This window comes from Cryptomeria japonica, chromosome 1 (genome assembly GCF_030272615.1).
Source record: "Cryptomeria japonica chromosome 1, Sugi_1.0, whole genome shotgun sequence".
NCBI classification, from domain to species: Eukaryota; Viridiplantae; Streptophyta; class Pinopsida; order Cupressales; family Cupressaceae; genus Cryptomeria; species Cryptomeria japonica.
The window spans coordinates 653,110,313-653,124,121 of NC_081405.1; the positions used below are offsets into that span (position 1 = coordinate 653,110,313).

The 13,809-nt window shown below is 35.9% G+C and overlaps 1 protein-coding gene across 1 annotated transcript; it reads left to right on the forward strand.

The window, feature by feature from the left end:
* The first annotated feature begins 331 nt into the window (after window positions 1-331).
* On the forward strand, window positions 332-2,325 carry LOC131050502 (aldehyde oxidase GLOX-like). Its single transcript, XM_057984693.2, has one exon. It carries the CDS (start codon window positions 403-405, stop codon window positions 2,044-2,046), a length of 1,644 nt encoding a protein of 547 aa, XP_057840676.2. The 5' UTR covers window positions 332-402; the 3' UTR covers window positions 2,047-2,325.
* Window positions 2,326-13,809: the final 11,484 nt, after the last annotated feature.

The following is a 13,809-nucleotide window of genomic DNA, read 5'->3' on the forward strand; positions in this document are numbered from 1 at the left end:
CACCTGACTTAACTCCTAAGTCCTACGTACCATCCCTCAACCAGCAACTAAAACTAATCTATACATGACCCTGCTGATAACTAAGGCTGACAACAAATGGGACCAGTCAAAACAATTGCTTGAACAGGGCTGAAACTTTGATTTTAGCACAAAAGACTAGCTGTTAAAATAGATGCTCCGCATCAGTTTCCGTCTCGGTGAAGGCAAACAAATGTTTAAAATGGCCAGCCCAAAGTTTTCCATGTGGCCTCAGTCATGTTAGAACTCCATTATGTCGAACTAATTATACTTAGTATAAGACCTATTGAGTAAGGAAGACAAGAGTGCGAGCAAATAGTTTGTAAGTTTCATAAGGGTTAGATTTCAATTACTGTTGGCATTGTATAAGCCAAGTGGAGTGTGATGGAGGGATTTAGATTATCAAAGAGGTTATGGATTCAGTCTATGTTGTCATGCTTTGTAGTTTGTTTTCTAAACGTTAGAGCACACCAGCTGATCAAAGGAAGATGGGATCTTCTGTTGGAGAACGCGGGTGTTTCTGCAATGCACATGACACTTTTATACACCAATAAAGTGCTCATCTTCGACGAAACGCTGGCGGGGCCGTCACAGATCAGCAGAACTGACCCACCGTGCAATACCAAAACACCAGCAGCCGGCGAGGATTGTTGGGCGCACTCCATCGAATACGATATTGCCACCAACAATGTCCGGCCTCTGCACGTCGTCACCGACACATTGTGTTCTTCGGGTTCTTTTGCCAGCAATGGAACTCTGGTCCAAACCGGCGGATGGAGCAACGGCGATAGGGTGACCCGTTTCTTCACTCCATGTTCGGACTCTTCCTGCGACTGGGTCGAATCTCCCACATTGATGTCCTCCAGAAGATGGTATGCTTCCAATCAGATATTGCCTGATGATCGGGTCATCGTCGTGGGAGGGCGTAGATCGTTCAATTATGAATTTGTCCCAAAGCAACCTGGCGAGGGGGCCTTCCAGCTCCCGTTTCTGGTAAAGACGAATACCATCGACGAGGAGAACAACTTGTACCCGTTCACACATCTGTCTTCCGACGGTAATCTCTTCATCTTCGCCAACAAGGATTCGATCCTCCTCGACTACAAAAATGACCAGGTGATCAGAACATTCCCCACCATGCCTGGCGGTGGTGCCCGGAACTACCCTTCATCGGGTTCCTCAGTCATGCTCCCGCTCGACTCTGCTAACAATTTCCAAAGGGTGGAGATTCTCATCTGTGGAGGAGCGCCTGATGGAGCCTTCAAAAAAGCCACATTCAACCAGACCTTCGTGGAGGCGCTCAAGAGCTGCGGGAGAATGGTGATCACATCGTCAAATCCAGTGTGGCAAATGGAGGACATGCCCAGCCCGAGGGTAATGAACGACATGCTCATTCTCCCCACCGGCGACATCCTCATAATCAACGGTGCCAAGCAAGGAACCGCCGGCTGGCAATCTGCGAGAGATCCTGCTCTGAGACCGTTCCTGTACAGACCCGGGGCAGCCATGGGAGATCGATTCCGGGTCCTGGCTGCTACAGAAATACCGAGAATGTACCACTCAACTGCTAATGTTCTTCCAGATGGACGGATCCTGGTGGGTGGAAGCAACTCCAAGTTTGGATACCGCTTCTCTGGCGTGCCATTCCCTACTGAGCTTCGACTGGAAGCGTACACTCCTTATTACCTTCATTCGAATTACGACTTTAAAAGGGTAGCCATTACTTCCATTTCGACAAGGGAGATCAAGTACGGCTCCAAATTCATCGTCCGCTTTTCTCTGCCCAGGCGACCCAGCAGCAGCATTCGTTTCCACGCCTACGCCCCTCCCTTCACAACGCACACGTGGTCGATGAACCAGAGAATGTTGTCGTTGGCAGCCACAACAGTCGTCAAAGGAAGTGCAGGGCATTTAGTGGGTTTGACGGCTCCACCAACAGCAGTGGCGGCTCCGTCTGGGTATTACTTGCTCACCATTGTGAATGGAGGTATTCCGAGCAAGGCCGAATGGATTCGCTTCATTAATTAACACAGGTAAAATATTATGAATTCTTCTGGTTGGCTGCTTGTAATCTTTATACACACTGGATTCTTAGAAAGATAAAAACAAATTCTTTAATCATAAAAGCCGGAGAATCAGAGGAACGAGAATATCGGTTTCTACGGGATTTAATGTAAATTCCTACAAACAGTCGGTGATTGAAGTATTCTCCGGGCTGATCTAAACGGCGACTGTCCCGTGTCTTCAATAAGGAATGAGATTTCCAGATGTATATGGAAGTAATTTGATGAATAATAATTTGAAGTTACAAGTGATTGTTTTTTAGAATTGTAATTTTGGTTTCTATTTTGAAGAATTTTAATGAGATGATCTTTTGTATTCATATTTAATTTTTATATTCTTTAACTAAAGATGTGTTTATATTATAAAAATTTATTTTTATATTATTAATTTTTTTCGTTCTTAAGCTTTTTGAATAATAAAACAGTTACTTTTTATAGAGGAAAAAACACAATTGTCATCATTGATTTTGAAACCAGCACTTAAACAAACTAGTGAAACTTTCAAGTTAAGTATTCTACTTCATTCTAAAACTTGCACTAGTCGTTTTAAGTCTCCACCAAGATGTTTCTTATCACATTAGACACTCATTTTGAAGAAAATTATAGTTTTAACTCCATAATACATTAAGCTTAAATGAACTTCTAGCTTTAAGAAGCTCTCACACTTTTTTAAACTAAAGTGGATTTTTTTTGTTTAGAGTCATCTAATTTTTTTGTGTACTAATTAAATGATCGTTAAATAAGATAAAAGATCTGTTAAATAGTATACAAATGTCTATGTAGATCTCTTTATATGTATATAAGAATTGATAATATGTCTTATAATTGATTATAATTCTATATCTTGATAGATAGATCAACAAATACCCTAAGATTTTGACTTTTTATACAAAATCCTAACATTTAATTTATACAATAATAAAAATAACCACTAGTTAGAATCAAAGTACTTAAATTTCATACAATGGTCGATAAGAAAAAGATGAATAAAATCAACAAAAAACCATGACCATGTTATGGGTTTTAAAGTTTAATTATATAATAAATGGTGCATTCTAGGGGGGTTGGATAGCCATTTCTCCAACGATTCTCCTTTGGAAAACTCTTAACATTTGATTGTTTTCACTAGTTATTAGAGCTATTTATCAAAATTTACAATATAATATGATTTTAAATTTGAATTATTTAATAAATATGATTGAATTGTTGAATAAATAAGAGTAGATAAATGAAATCAAAATAGAATTAGAGATTCAAAAATAAGACATAAAACAAATTTATCTTGCTTCACCACAAAAGGCTACATCCACTCTCAAGAAAGGCAATATATCATTCATTGTTTACATATGCATTTCATACAATAGCAATATGCAATTTATAGATATTAATAACAACATTATCCAAAATGTGAAGAGCCAAAAGTTATGTGACTAGTAGATTTCACACTCAACAATCTCCAACTTGAAACCCAACCATATCTCTATAAATAATGATATCCCTTCCATCTCCAATTTTAACCTCATATTGCAATTAGCCTCATGGAAATTATACAAGACTTTACCTTCTCATAATTCTGTTCATGGAAACTCTGAATGAGTTTTCTCCAAAGTGCATTGGATTTAATGAAACTTAACAACTATTCAAATACTTCAATTACTCTCTTCATATTCTTGATAGCATTAGTTTTTAGTACAATATTGTGAAACATATTTTATACATGTAGTCCTCTCCCATATAGTTTAGTAACTCATACATTATCCATATTGAAATTCATTATATTCTTCAAGGTCTCTTTACTATCTTAAGCACCCTCCATAGACTCTGTCGTTGTCCCTTATAGCTGATCAATATCACCATGTGTAGGGAGATAGTATGATCGCAAGCCCTCATCTTATCAATTAACCAATTAACATTTCATGTAGTATTCACAAAGATAACACATTGAGAAATAGCCAAAGTCTCATAAAGATCATAGAGTGTATCAAGCTTGTAGTCCTCCTTGTCAACATTGACATAGAACTATGTAATACCCTCAAGGATCAAATCACCTCTTTTCACCAAGATCCTCATGGGTTTATTCATAAACCTCTTAGTGATCTCTAAAGCCTCTAGGGTTATTGCAAACATCAACAATGACCAATGTTTTGGCATGCACTCATGACCTCTCACATACAAAGTGAGGCCATGAATGCTTATGCACTATGTCCTTCATAGTAAGGACAACTCACCATGAACAATACTTTTCCTGACACAGACAACAATTAATGGAACAAATACAACATGATATAGGTGATGTTAAACTCCATCATAACCCTCTCTAGCACTATATTGTCTAGCTGCCAATTTGAAACAACAATGTCATAAGCCACTAGGACCATTACCAAGGGACTGTGGACAATGGATATTATGCATCTAGCTGCCTCCCACCACTTTGGTTTCCTATAGTTTTTTTCATGTCATGAATTTTCTACTCCATGACAACCACACACATAAAGGGAAGACTTCTTAATTGAATGTATAATCTACATCATCATCAAACTTGAAGAGCTTGAAAATAATGGCTCTCAAGTCACATAGGGATACACCATACCTCATGACAAGAAGCCTCTTTTCATCTTCAACTTTGACTTTGGTATGCATAATGAAGTCATTGGTAATTATATTTTCAGCCCTATTTTCTTCCAATGAATGGGAAGCTCCTATCACCCCTATTTTCACATCAATCACCGTGGTATAATTATTCCTTTCAATTCCATCCATTGGTCCAACAAATTTCACACTCCTAGTCTACTGGTTGGTGATTAAACTTGATGAGGCAACCTGATTCACATATGACATGCTCTTTATATCATATGCATCAATCACATTTGAATCGTGAGTACTACCCCAATTTCTTTTCCTCCCTCAATTTCCATTTCATATTGAGAATCCTCTACAACTTCCTTTGGCCTCATCTACTTTAAAGGCCAAGTTTCCTGTGAGCTTGCATTATCTAAAGGGGATTTACAAATATGATTTGGATGAATAGTGGGACCTCTTAAATCCAATTTTTTTAAATGGTTCTCTTCTATGGCTACATTTTGTAGAACCTACAATACTTCCTCATCACATGGTGATTCATTCTCCTTCAAATCAATCCATAAATCTCTTTCAGAACTTCCCTTATCTTCTAATACAGATATTAGCGAGTCTATATTTTCTTCAACCTTGGTAACCACAAATACCTTTCATTTCTTCCCTTTTCTCTAGGTCACAACTAGATTCTAACATTCTAAGGAATTCATCAATAATTGAATTGATCCAAAAACCTCTTCTAAGTAGCCAAAGCCTCACACAACAATTGAGATTGCATAGGAAATGAAAGAAATGATAGGTGATGGACAATTCCCACCTTAACATGACCCTCTACTACATACAAGGTGCCTAACTTGCTGCCCCAAGGAATTACTAAGGCCCCTTTTGTTAATTTCTATCTATTGGATCCAAATATGACTTCATATCCTTAAGAACCCAATTGTCCAATTGAAATTAAATTTTGATTGAGCTAGGGAACATATCTAATATTTTGCAACAACCAACCAATTCCATTTGTTCATTTTAACAAAATATCCCCTTTGCCAAAAATATCACAAGATTTATTATTACCAAGAAAAACCTTACCAAAGTCATTGATTTATAGATTTTTGAAATACTCCTTGCACAAAGTGGTAGGAAATTATTCTTTCGAATCAAGCACCCAACTATTAGTTGTAGTTTCTTCATCGGTTAAAATAAGAATACATGCATCTTCTTGGTATGCTACATTGGCTTCATCTTCTTTTATTTGATTTTTAGTCTTCTTATAAGACCAACAATTCCTTTGGATGTGGCCTTGCTCGCCAAAATATTGGCAACAACCATCTCTACCTTTAAATTTTGACCTTCTTCAATTTAAATAACAACACTTGCATCTTCTTGGTACTCTACATTGACTTCATCTTCTTTTTCTTGATTTTTATTTAATCCGTTCACAATTTTATACTTTTTTTTTTTCACAATATACACCCACCATTCTCTTATGATCTTTTAATCTCTTTTATCAACTCCTCTTCATTACATTGTTCTATAGACTTTAAAAATGTTTTTCCACATAATTTTGACTCTTTGTCTGAACCTGGACACATATCCATACAAACTTCTCAAATATTCTACACTCTACGAAATCAACTTCAAAATGGACAATATAGACAACATAAAACATACCCATGACATCCTTTTCTCAAGGTATTTTGGAACTATGATCATTTACCAAAAATAAACATAATCCTAGAAAAACTTAAAAAAAAATTCTTATCTTCAAGCTCAACAACTCACCAAAAACTAGAGTCAACTCTTTTGCAACAACATGACCTTCAATCAAGCCATTCCTCTTTCTTTTGCAAGTTGGTGAACATCTCCTCTTCAAAGATCACTAATGGTTGCACAATCTTCTTTTATCCTTTAATGAGAGGATAAAAAGAAATTTTCTATTATTCAAAATGTTAAAAAATGATACCTAAAGAATTTATAATAGAAAAATAATTTTTTATAATATTAATACTTGACAAATCTTTAACTTCATGAAAAAAAGATAAAGAATATAAAAATTAAATACGAATAAAAAGACCATCTTATAAAAAAGTTCAAAATTGAAATCAAAATTACCATTCAACATATCAATAAAAAAATATATCTTACAAATAATAAATTCTAAAAATAATCATTTTGGAACTACAAATTATTATTCCTTAAATTACTTCGGTATACATATATTAAAAAAATCTACTATAACATTTATAGTGAATAATTAAAAGTCTTAGCGATACAATTGCTAGCTTTTAAAACTAATATGTGTGTTCAATAGGATTTACATCTGGAAATCTCATTCTTTATTTTCTTTTTCAAGAAATCGGTTGGCGATTTAAAAATTTAAAAATTAATTCTTTTTTGTCATTCTCAGTTGTCTTTCATGGTCTAAAACACTTTGAACTGGGCCACTCGAATTATTTGTGTACCTTCATTCACGTTGTTTTATGGGTTTAGCAGGTTCTGCAACATATTTAATTTTCTCCTGGAAGGCCCGCTGCCCATGTTCTTTTGCTATTCCTATTATTAGTACTTATCTTTGGCTCTCAATTAATTAGTGTAATTAATATTTTTTTTATTATTTATCTTTTGTAATCTAAATTATAGCTTTTTAATTAAAATATTTAAAAAATTACTTAATAATTGGATAATTTGGTATTTTCTTTTTAATTTTATTTTTTAAATTAGAAGAAGTGCCGCATAGTGGCGAGTACTTGTCATGATAGTATTGTAATAAAATATTTTCTCTAATTTTTAATTATTATAATTTTGAATTGTAATAAAAATATTTGAATTTTTATTTTAAAATTATGTTAGAATAATTATATTTATGTAATATTAACTACAACTCTTATTTTAATTAAATAATATAAACTAGCAATTGCACTTTGGTGTGCAATGGGTATGCCAAAGAGGCGTGGAAGGTCAATTGGGAAAAATTTGGTCTCTTTTTTGGATAAATTTGTGTAGTGCATGAGGTCAATTTGTGGCCATGTTGTTGTTTGTACAACAAAGGACTTAATTGAGAGGTGATAGCTTAAAATCAACAATGCATCCACCTACAAGGATTCGATCATAACTAAGATGAAACCTTTGAATTGAGAAGATAATCAAGTTTTATTAGCAATGGGCTCATATTATCTTTGTAATAGGGTGAGCGGAAGAGTGAAGTTGAGATAGAGATAGAAAGAGGGGTAAGAGTAAGAGAGAGATTGGTAAAGAGATAGATATAGAGATGGAGAAGAATATGAAGATATAGTTGGATTCAAAGATAGAGATGGAGAATGGGGAGAGGACATGGAGAGAAGGAGAGAGATATGAGAGAGATAGAGAGAGAGGGGGAGAAGAATATATAGATATTGAAGAGAAAAATAAATAGTTGGAGAGAGATGAAGGTATAGAAAGATAAAGATAGAGAAAGAAAGTGATATATAGAGAGAGGGAGAGATATAGTAGTATAGAGAGATCGAAATAGAGGGATAGATGAAAGAAGTGATAGGGAGAGATAGATATAGAGAGGAAAAAGGATATGGATATAAAGGTCCAAAAAGAGGGAGAATGAGAGAGATATGGATGGATGGAAGGAGAAATTCCTAGAGATTAGGGGGAGAGATGAAGATAGAGGTAGAGATGAAGATAAAGCAAAAGAGGAGGGAAAAAAAGATAGAGCAAGGGAGAGGGGGAGATAAAGAGGGAGAGACAAAGAGGAAGAGATGGAGAGAGATATAAAGGAAGAGGGGGAGATGATATATATATATATATATATATATATATATAGAGAGAGAGAGAGAGAGAGAGGGTAATATAAAGAGAGGGATGGTTGAGAGAGAGGGAGTGGGGGGGAATTGATATAGATAGAGGAAAATATAGATAGATAGAGAGAGGTAGAGATTGTTGGCCTTTTGGATATGTTGATATGGTTTTGTCATTGATGTCAACACTTTTCATCACTTGTCAACACTTATCAGCACTTGGAGATTTTGGTTATGTTCACCGGCAAGTCAGAGACTTATGTAAAGTCATCGGTATTAAATTCATCGACAGATTATATTGTTCACCGACACTTGGAATGACTTAGAAACTACTTGGTTATGTTGAAGACATTATTTGATCACTTGGTTTTGGCGATTTGGTTAATTGTTTATTCGGGTTTGCATATTTGTTGTTACCGGCAAATAGGTCCAGAAAAAGCACCACCAATGGAGCATTTTTTCTTGGCAGTAGGCTAATTTCATGGTTGAGCAAGAAATAGAGTTGTACAAGTCTATCAACAACAGAATTAGAATATGTTGCAGCAGCAACTAATTGTGCACAGGTATTATGGATCAAGAAAATGTTGAAGGACATAAAGGTAAAATGCAAGGAACCTATAACTATCTACTGTGATAATATGGCAGCAATTGATATATCAAAGAACCCAGTATTTCACTCTAAGACTAAACATGTTTCTACCAAATTCAATTTTCTAAAGGAAAATGTTGAAGCAAAAGAAGTGAAATTGGTTTATGTGAATACTAAAGAGCAGATTGCAGATATTTTTACAAAGCCTTTGCCTAAGGAAACATTTGAGTATCTCAGATTGCAACTTGGAGTCCTACCCCCACCGGTAGAGACCTAGACAATTGATGTTTGTCATCAACCGACAGAATTAACAAAGAAATCTTTTATTTCGGCTTTCATGAGGAGAACTATTTCTCAGGGGGAGTAGTTGGTATAATAAGTTGGTATTTTGTATTTGGTTTTGTATTGCTTTGGCATTTGATGTCAAAGGGGGAGAGATTGATATGGAAAAACACATTATATTTTTCTTTTGGGAAAGATTATTCCTAGGGGGAGAGATATTATGTATTTTTTATTTTTGGTTAATGATCTCTTTGGGAGATTGTTGGTTTTTGGTTTTTGGCTTTTCTGTTTTGGCACTTTGATGGTTTTTCCATCTTGTGTTGCCATCAATGCCAAAGGAGGAGATTGTTGACATTTTGGATATGTTGATATGGTTTTGTCATTGATGTCAGCACTTGTCATCGCTTGTCAACACTTATCAGCACTTGGAGATTTTGGTTATGTTCACCAGCAAGTCAGAGACTTATGCAAAGTCACCGGTATTTGGTTCACCGTTAGATTATATTGTTCACCGGCACTTGGAATGACTTGGAAAATACTTGATTATGTTGAAGACATTATTCGATCACTTGGTTTTGGCGATTTGGTTAATTGTTTATTTGGGTTTGCATATTTGTTGTTACCGGCAAATAGGTCCAGGATAAGCACCAACAGACATATCTATTCCAGATCAGCACGACACATTATGGAGATGATTTATTATTATTATTGTAAATGCATTGAGCCGACATCATGCATCGGATATTGATTTACTGGTAATTGATTTTATTGTAATATATTTTAGAGAGCCAGCCTATTCAATTGGTCTTCGATTATGGTATAAATGTAAGATCTCATTTGTGAGATTGAAGTGTGAATGCGAAAAAGATTGCAATAAGGTATATGTGAAAATAAGCAGAGCTATACACGTAGAAATCATTTGAAGGTTGAAGGAAAGATTTTGTGAAGCCAATCAGAACTAAACCGGTACTGAATCCAGCATATGAAGATGCTATTTTATGTAGTACATTATCATTGGATTTAACCATCCAATTGTAGTCAGTGTGACTCTCATTTTGTGTCTAAGTAGTGAGCTCTAGGCAGTTGGCCTTTCTGCATGTGCAGAATCCATATTGTACACACATACTATCTGCAGTAGTATCATTTGATTGTGGGTAAGTCTTCCCACCGTGGTTTTTCCCCTTATAGGGTTTCCACGTACAAATATTTGTGTTATGTGTTGTGGATGTTATTGTCTTTCTGTTTCATGCATTAATCTTCACCGGTACTGCAATTAATTGTTAAGACTATCTACCAACATAAAGTTTGGTTTACTGGTATTAAGCATTAAGTTAATTTTGGCACTGCCCCCCTCGTAGTTGTCTCCGGGACCTAACAATAGATATATATATTGGAAGAGAAAGAGAGAGATATAGAGATAAATAAGGGGATAGGGAGGGAGAGATGGGGAGGAATAGAGAGGAGGGTAATATAAAGAGAGGGATGGTTGAGAGAGAGGGAGTGGGGGGGAATTGATATAGATAGAGGAAATTATAGATAGATAGAGAGAGGTAGAGATATATGTATAGAAAAAGATCTAGATAGACGGGCCGAAAAGAGATGGAGAGAAATATAGAAAAGATATATTGTGCAAGAGATATGGAGAAAATGAGAGAGAGGGGGGTAAGAGTGAGAGAAAGGAGCTGACAAAGACAAGTAATAGAGACAGGTATAGACTTTAGAGAGAGGGAGAGAGATAAAAAGGGGGAAAGATAGAGATAGAGAGAGAGGGAGAAACGTGGAGTATGTGTATATACATTATAGATCAGAAGTAGAGAAATATAAAAAGAGGGAGTGATGGGGAGATAGGGAGAGATAAGATAGAAAGAAGGAGAGAAGCGATATATAAGGATATAAAGAGATAGATATAGGGATAGAAAGGATCTAAAGAGTAAATATTGATGCACATGAATGGGGACACAATCCAAAAACAAGATTCAAATGTTGGGTATGTGCAAGATCATGGGGGGCCAAAAAGTGGCAATGGAGAAAAAAAAGCGTTTTAAACCTTTCCAAACACGCCAAAATCCGCTTTGACTTTTTGTTTGGGTTGGCCAAAATTTGAATTTGGTTTGGTAATACCAAACCAAATTGGATATCCATTAATATTGGATATCTAATATTAATGGGCATCTAATTTGTGATGTCTCTATTGTGATTTCATACTTTTTCAAATCGGATATCCGTTTTTCTCAATATAAAAAGTATAGTTTAATAAAATGGGCATAACTTTTGTGTTTCTTATCAAAATTTTGATTTTTATAGGCATTGGAAAGTTAATTCAGAGACCTATCAAATGGATAAGATAGTTTTATGATACTATATACCAAAACTTAATTATAATCATTTGAAGTTAGTCCTTCAATTTTAAAACTTTAAATACTCACAAATTTTGCATACAAAGTCTCATTTTTTTGCTATCACCTCCTTTATCTATCACTTGTCTATCTATACTTATATAAATATATTTTATCTATCTCTTTCTTCTCTACTTATGTCACTTATTTTCTCATCCCATCTAGATAAATAAATTCCCAAGTTACATGCATCTTTGCATATATCTCCATCTTTCTATTCCTATCTCTCCCTCTTCCACTCCATCATTGTCACTCCTTATTTCTATATTTCTCTCTAATAATCTCTCTTCTCTCTATTTATCTCTGTCCTATACCTTATCCTACCTATACTTATATATTACTTGTCTCTATCACCTCCTTTCTCTCCATGTCTTGTCCCCTATATCTCTATATCCCTATAGATCTATCTTCATGTATATTTATATCTCATTTTCTCTAAATCTCACTTATTCACTCCATCTCTCCCTCCATTTGTCTTACTCTCTCTATCACTTTCTATCCATATCTATCTCTATCTCAATATTCACATCTCCATCTCTTTCCCTATCAATCTCTCTTTATATATGTTCCTCTATCTTTATATATCTTCATCTATACATTATTAATCTACTTCTCTGTCTCTTCCTCTATCGCCCTCTTGAAGTATCTTTCCCTTTCTCGACCTTTATCTCTTTATTTACTCCATCTTTATATATCTCTGGCTCTCTCCCCACATCCTTCTCTATAGTGCCTTTATATATCTCTATATCTCCCTCTTTCTCTCTCCCCCTCTCTATCTATCCCTATCTATAATATATATCTCTCTTTCTCACTCTCTTGCACTATCTATATCTCTCTATCTATCGATATTTCTCTTCCATTATATCTCTCTATCTCTTCATTTTTTTTTATCTCACTCTCTTTACCCCTCTCTATCCATTTTTCTCCATTCTCTCTTTCTCTATATTTATTCATCTCCCTCTCCCTTTATCTTCATTTTTTATCTCTATCTTCCTCTCTCCTTTTCAATATCTAGATATGTCTACCTATTTCTATCCATCCTTGTCCTTTAATTTTTCTCCCTCTCACTTCATACTCCTTAATATCTATATCTCTTTCTATATCCTTGTCCTTTAGTTCTTCTCCCTCTCTTTAGATCTTCACCTCTCTTTACCCTTATATCTCTCCTTACTTGAAACTTATTACATATGGTCTCCTAAGGGGTTATATGGTGTCCTAAGGGGTCATAGAACACCATACGACCCCTTAGGACACAATATGACCCCTAATGATACCATATGGTCTCCTAAGGGGTCATATGGTGTCCTAAGGGGTCATAAAACACCATATGACCCCTTAAGACACAATAAGACCCCTAATGACATGATATGGTGTCCTAAGGGGTCATAAGACACCAAATGATCACTTAGGACACCATACGATCCCTAATGACACAATGTGGTGTCCTAAGGGGTCATATGGTGTCCTAAGGGGTCATAGGATACCATACAACCCATAGCACCATATAGTGTCCCAAGGGGTCATATGGTGTCCTAAGGGGTCATAGGATACCATACAACCCATAGCACCATATAGTGTCCCAAGGGGTCATATGGTGTCCTAAGGGGTCATAGAACACCATATGATCCATTAGGATATAATATGACCCCTGATGACACCTAAGGGGTCATATAGTGTCCTAAGGGGTCATAGGACACCATATGACCCCTTAGGACACCATACGACCCTTACAAGACCATATGGTGTCCTAAGGGGTCATATGGTATCCTAAGGGGTCATATAACACCATATGAGCCCTTAGAACACAAGAAGACCCATAACGACACGATATGGTGTCACGAGACACCATATGACCCCTTAGGACACAATATGACCCCTAACGATACCTAAGGGGTCATATGGTGTCCTAAGGGGTTATATGATGTCCTAGGAACCTTTAGGACACAATATGACCCTTTAGCACACAATGCAACCCCTAACAATACCATATGGTGTCCTAAGGGGTCGTAGGACACCATATGACCCGTTAGGACACAATATAACCCCTAACAACACCTAAGGGGTCATATTGTGTCCTAAGGGGTCATAGGACACCATATGACCCC

What these genes read in the sequence shown, in the direction of transcription:
- LOC131050502 (XM_057984693.2), top strand. Translation starts at nt 403, where the DNA reads ATGGAGGGATTTAGATTATCAAAGAGGTTATGGATTCAGTCTATGTTG.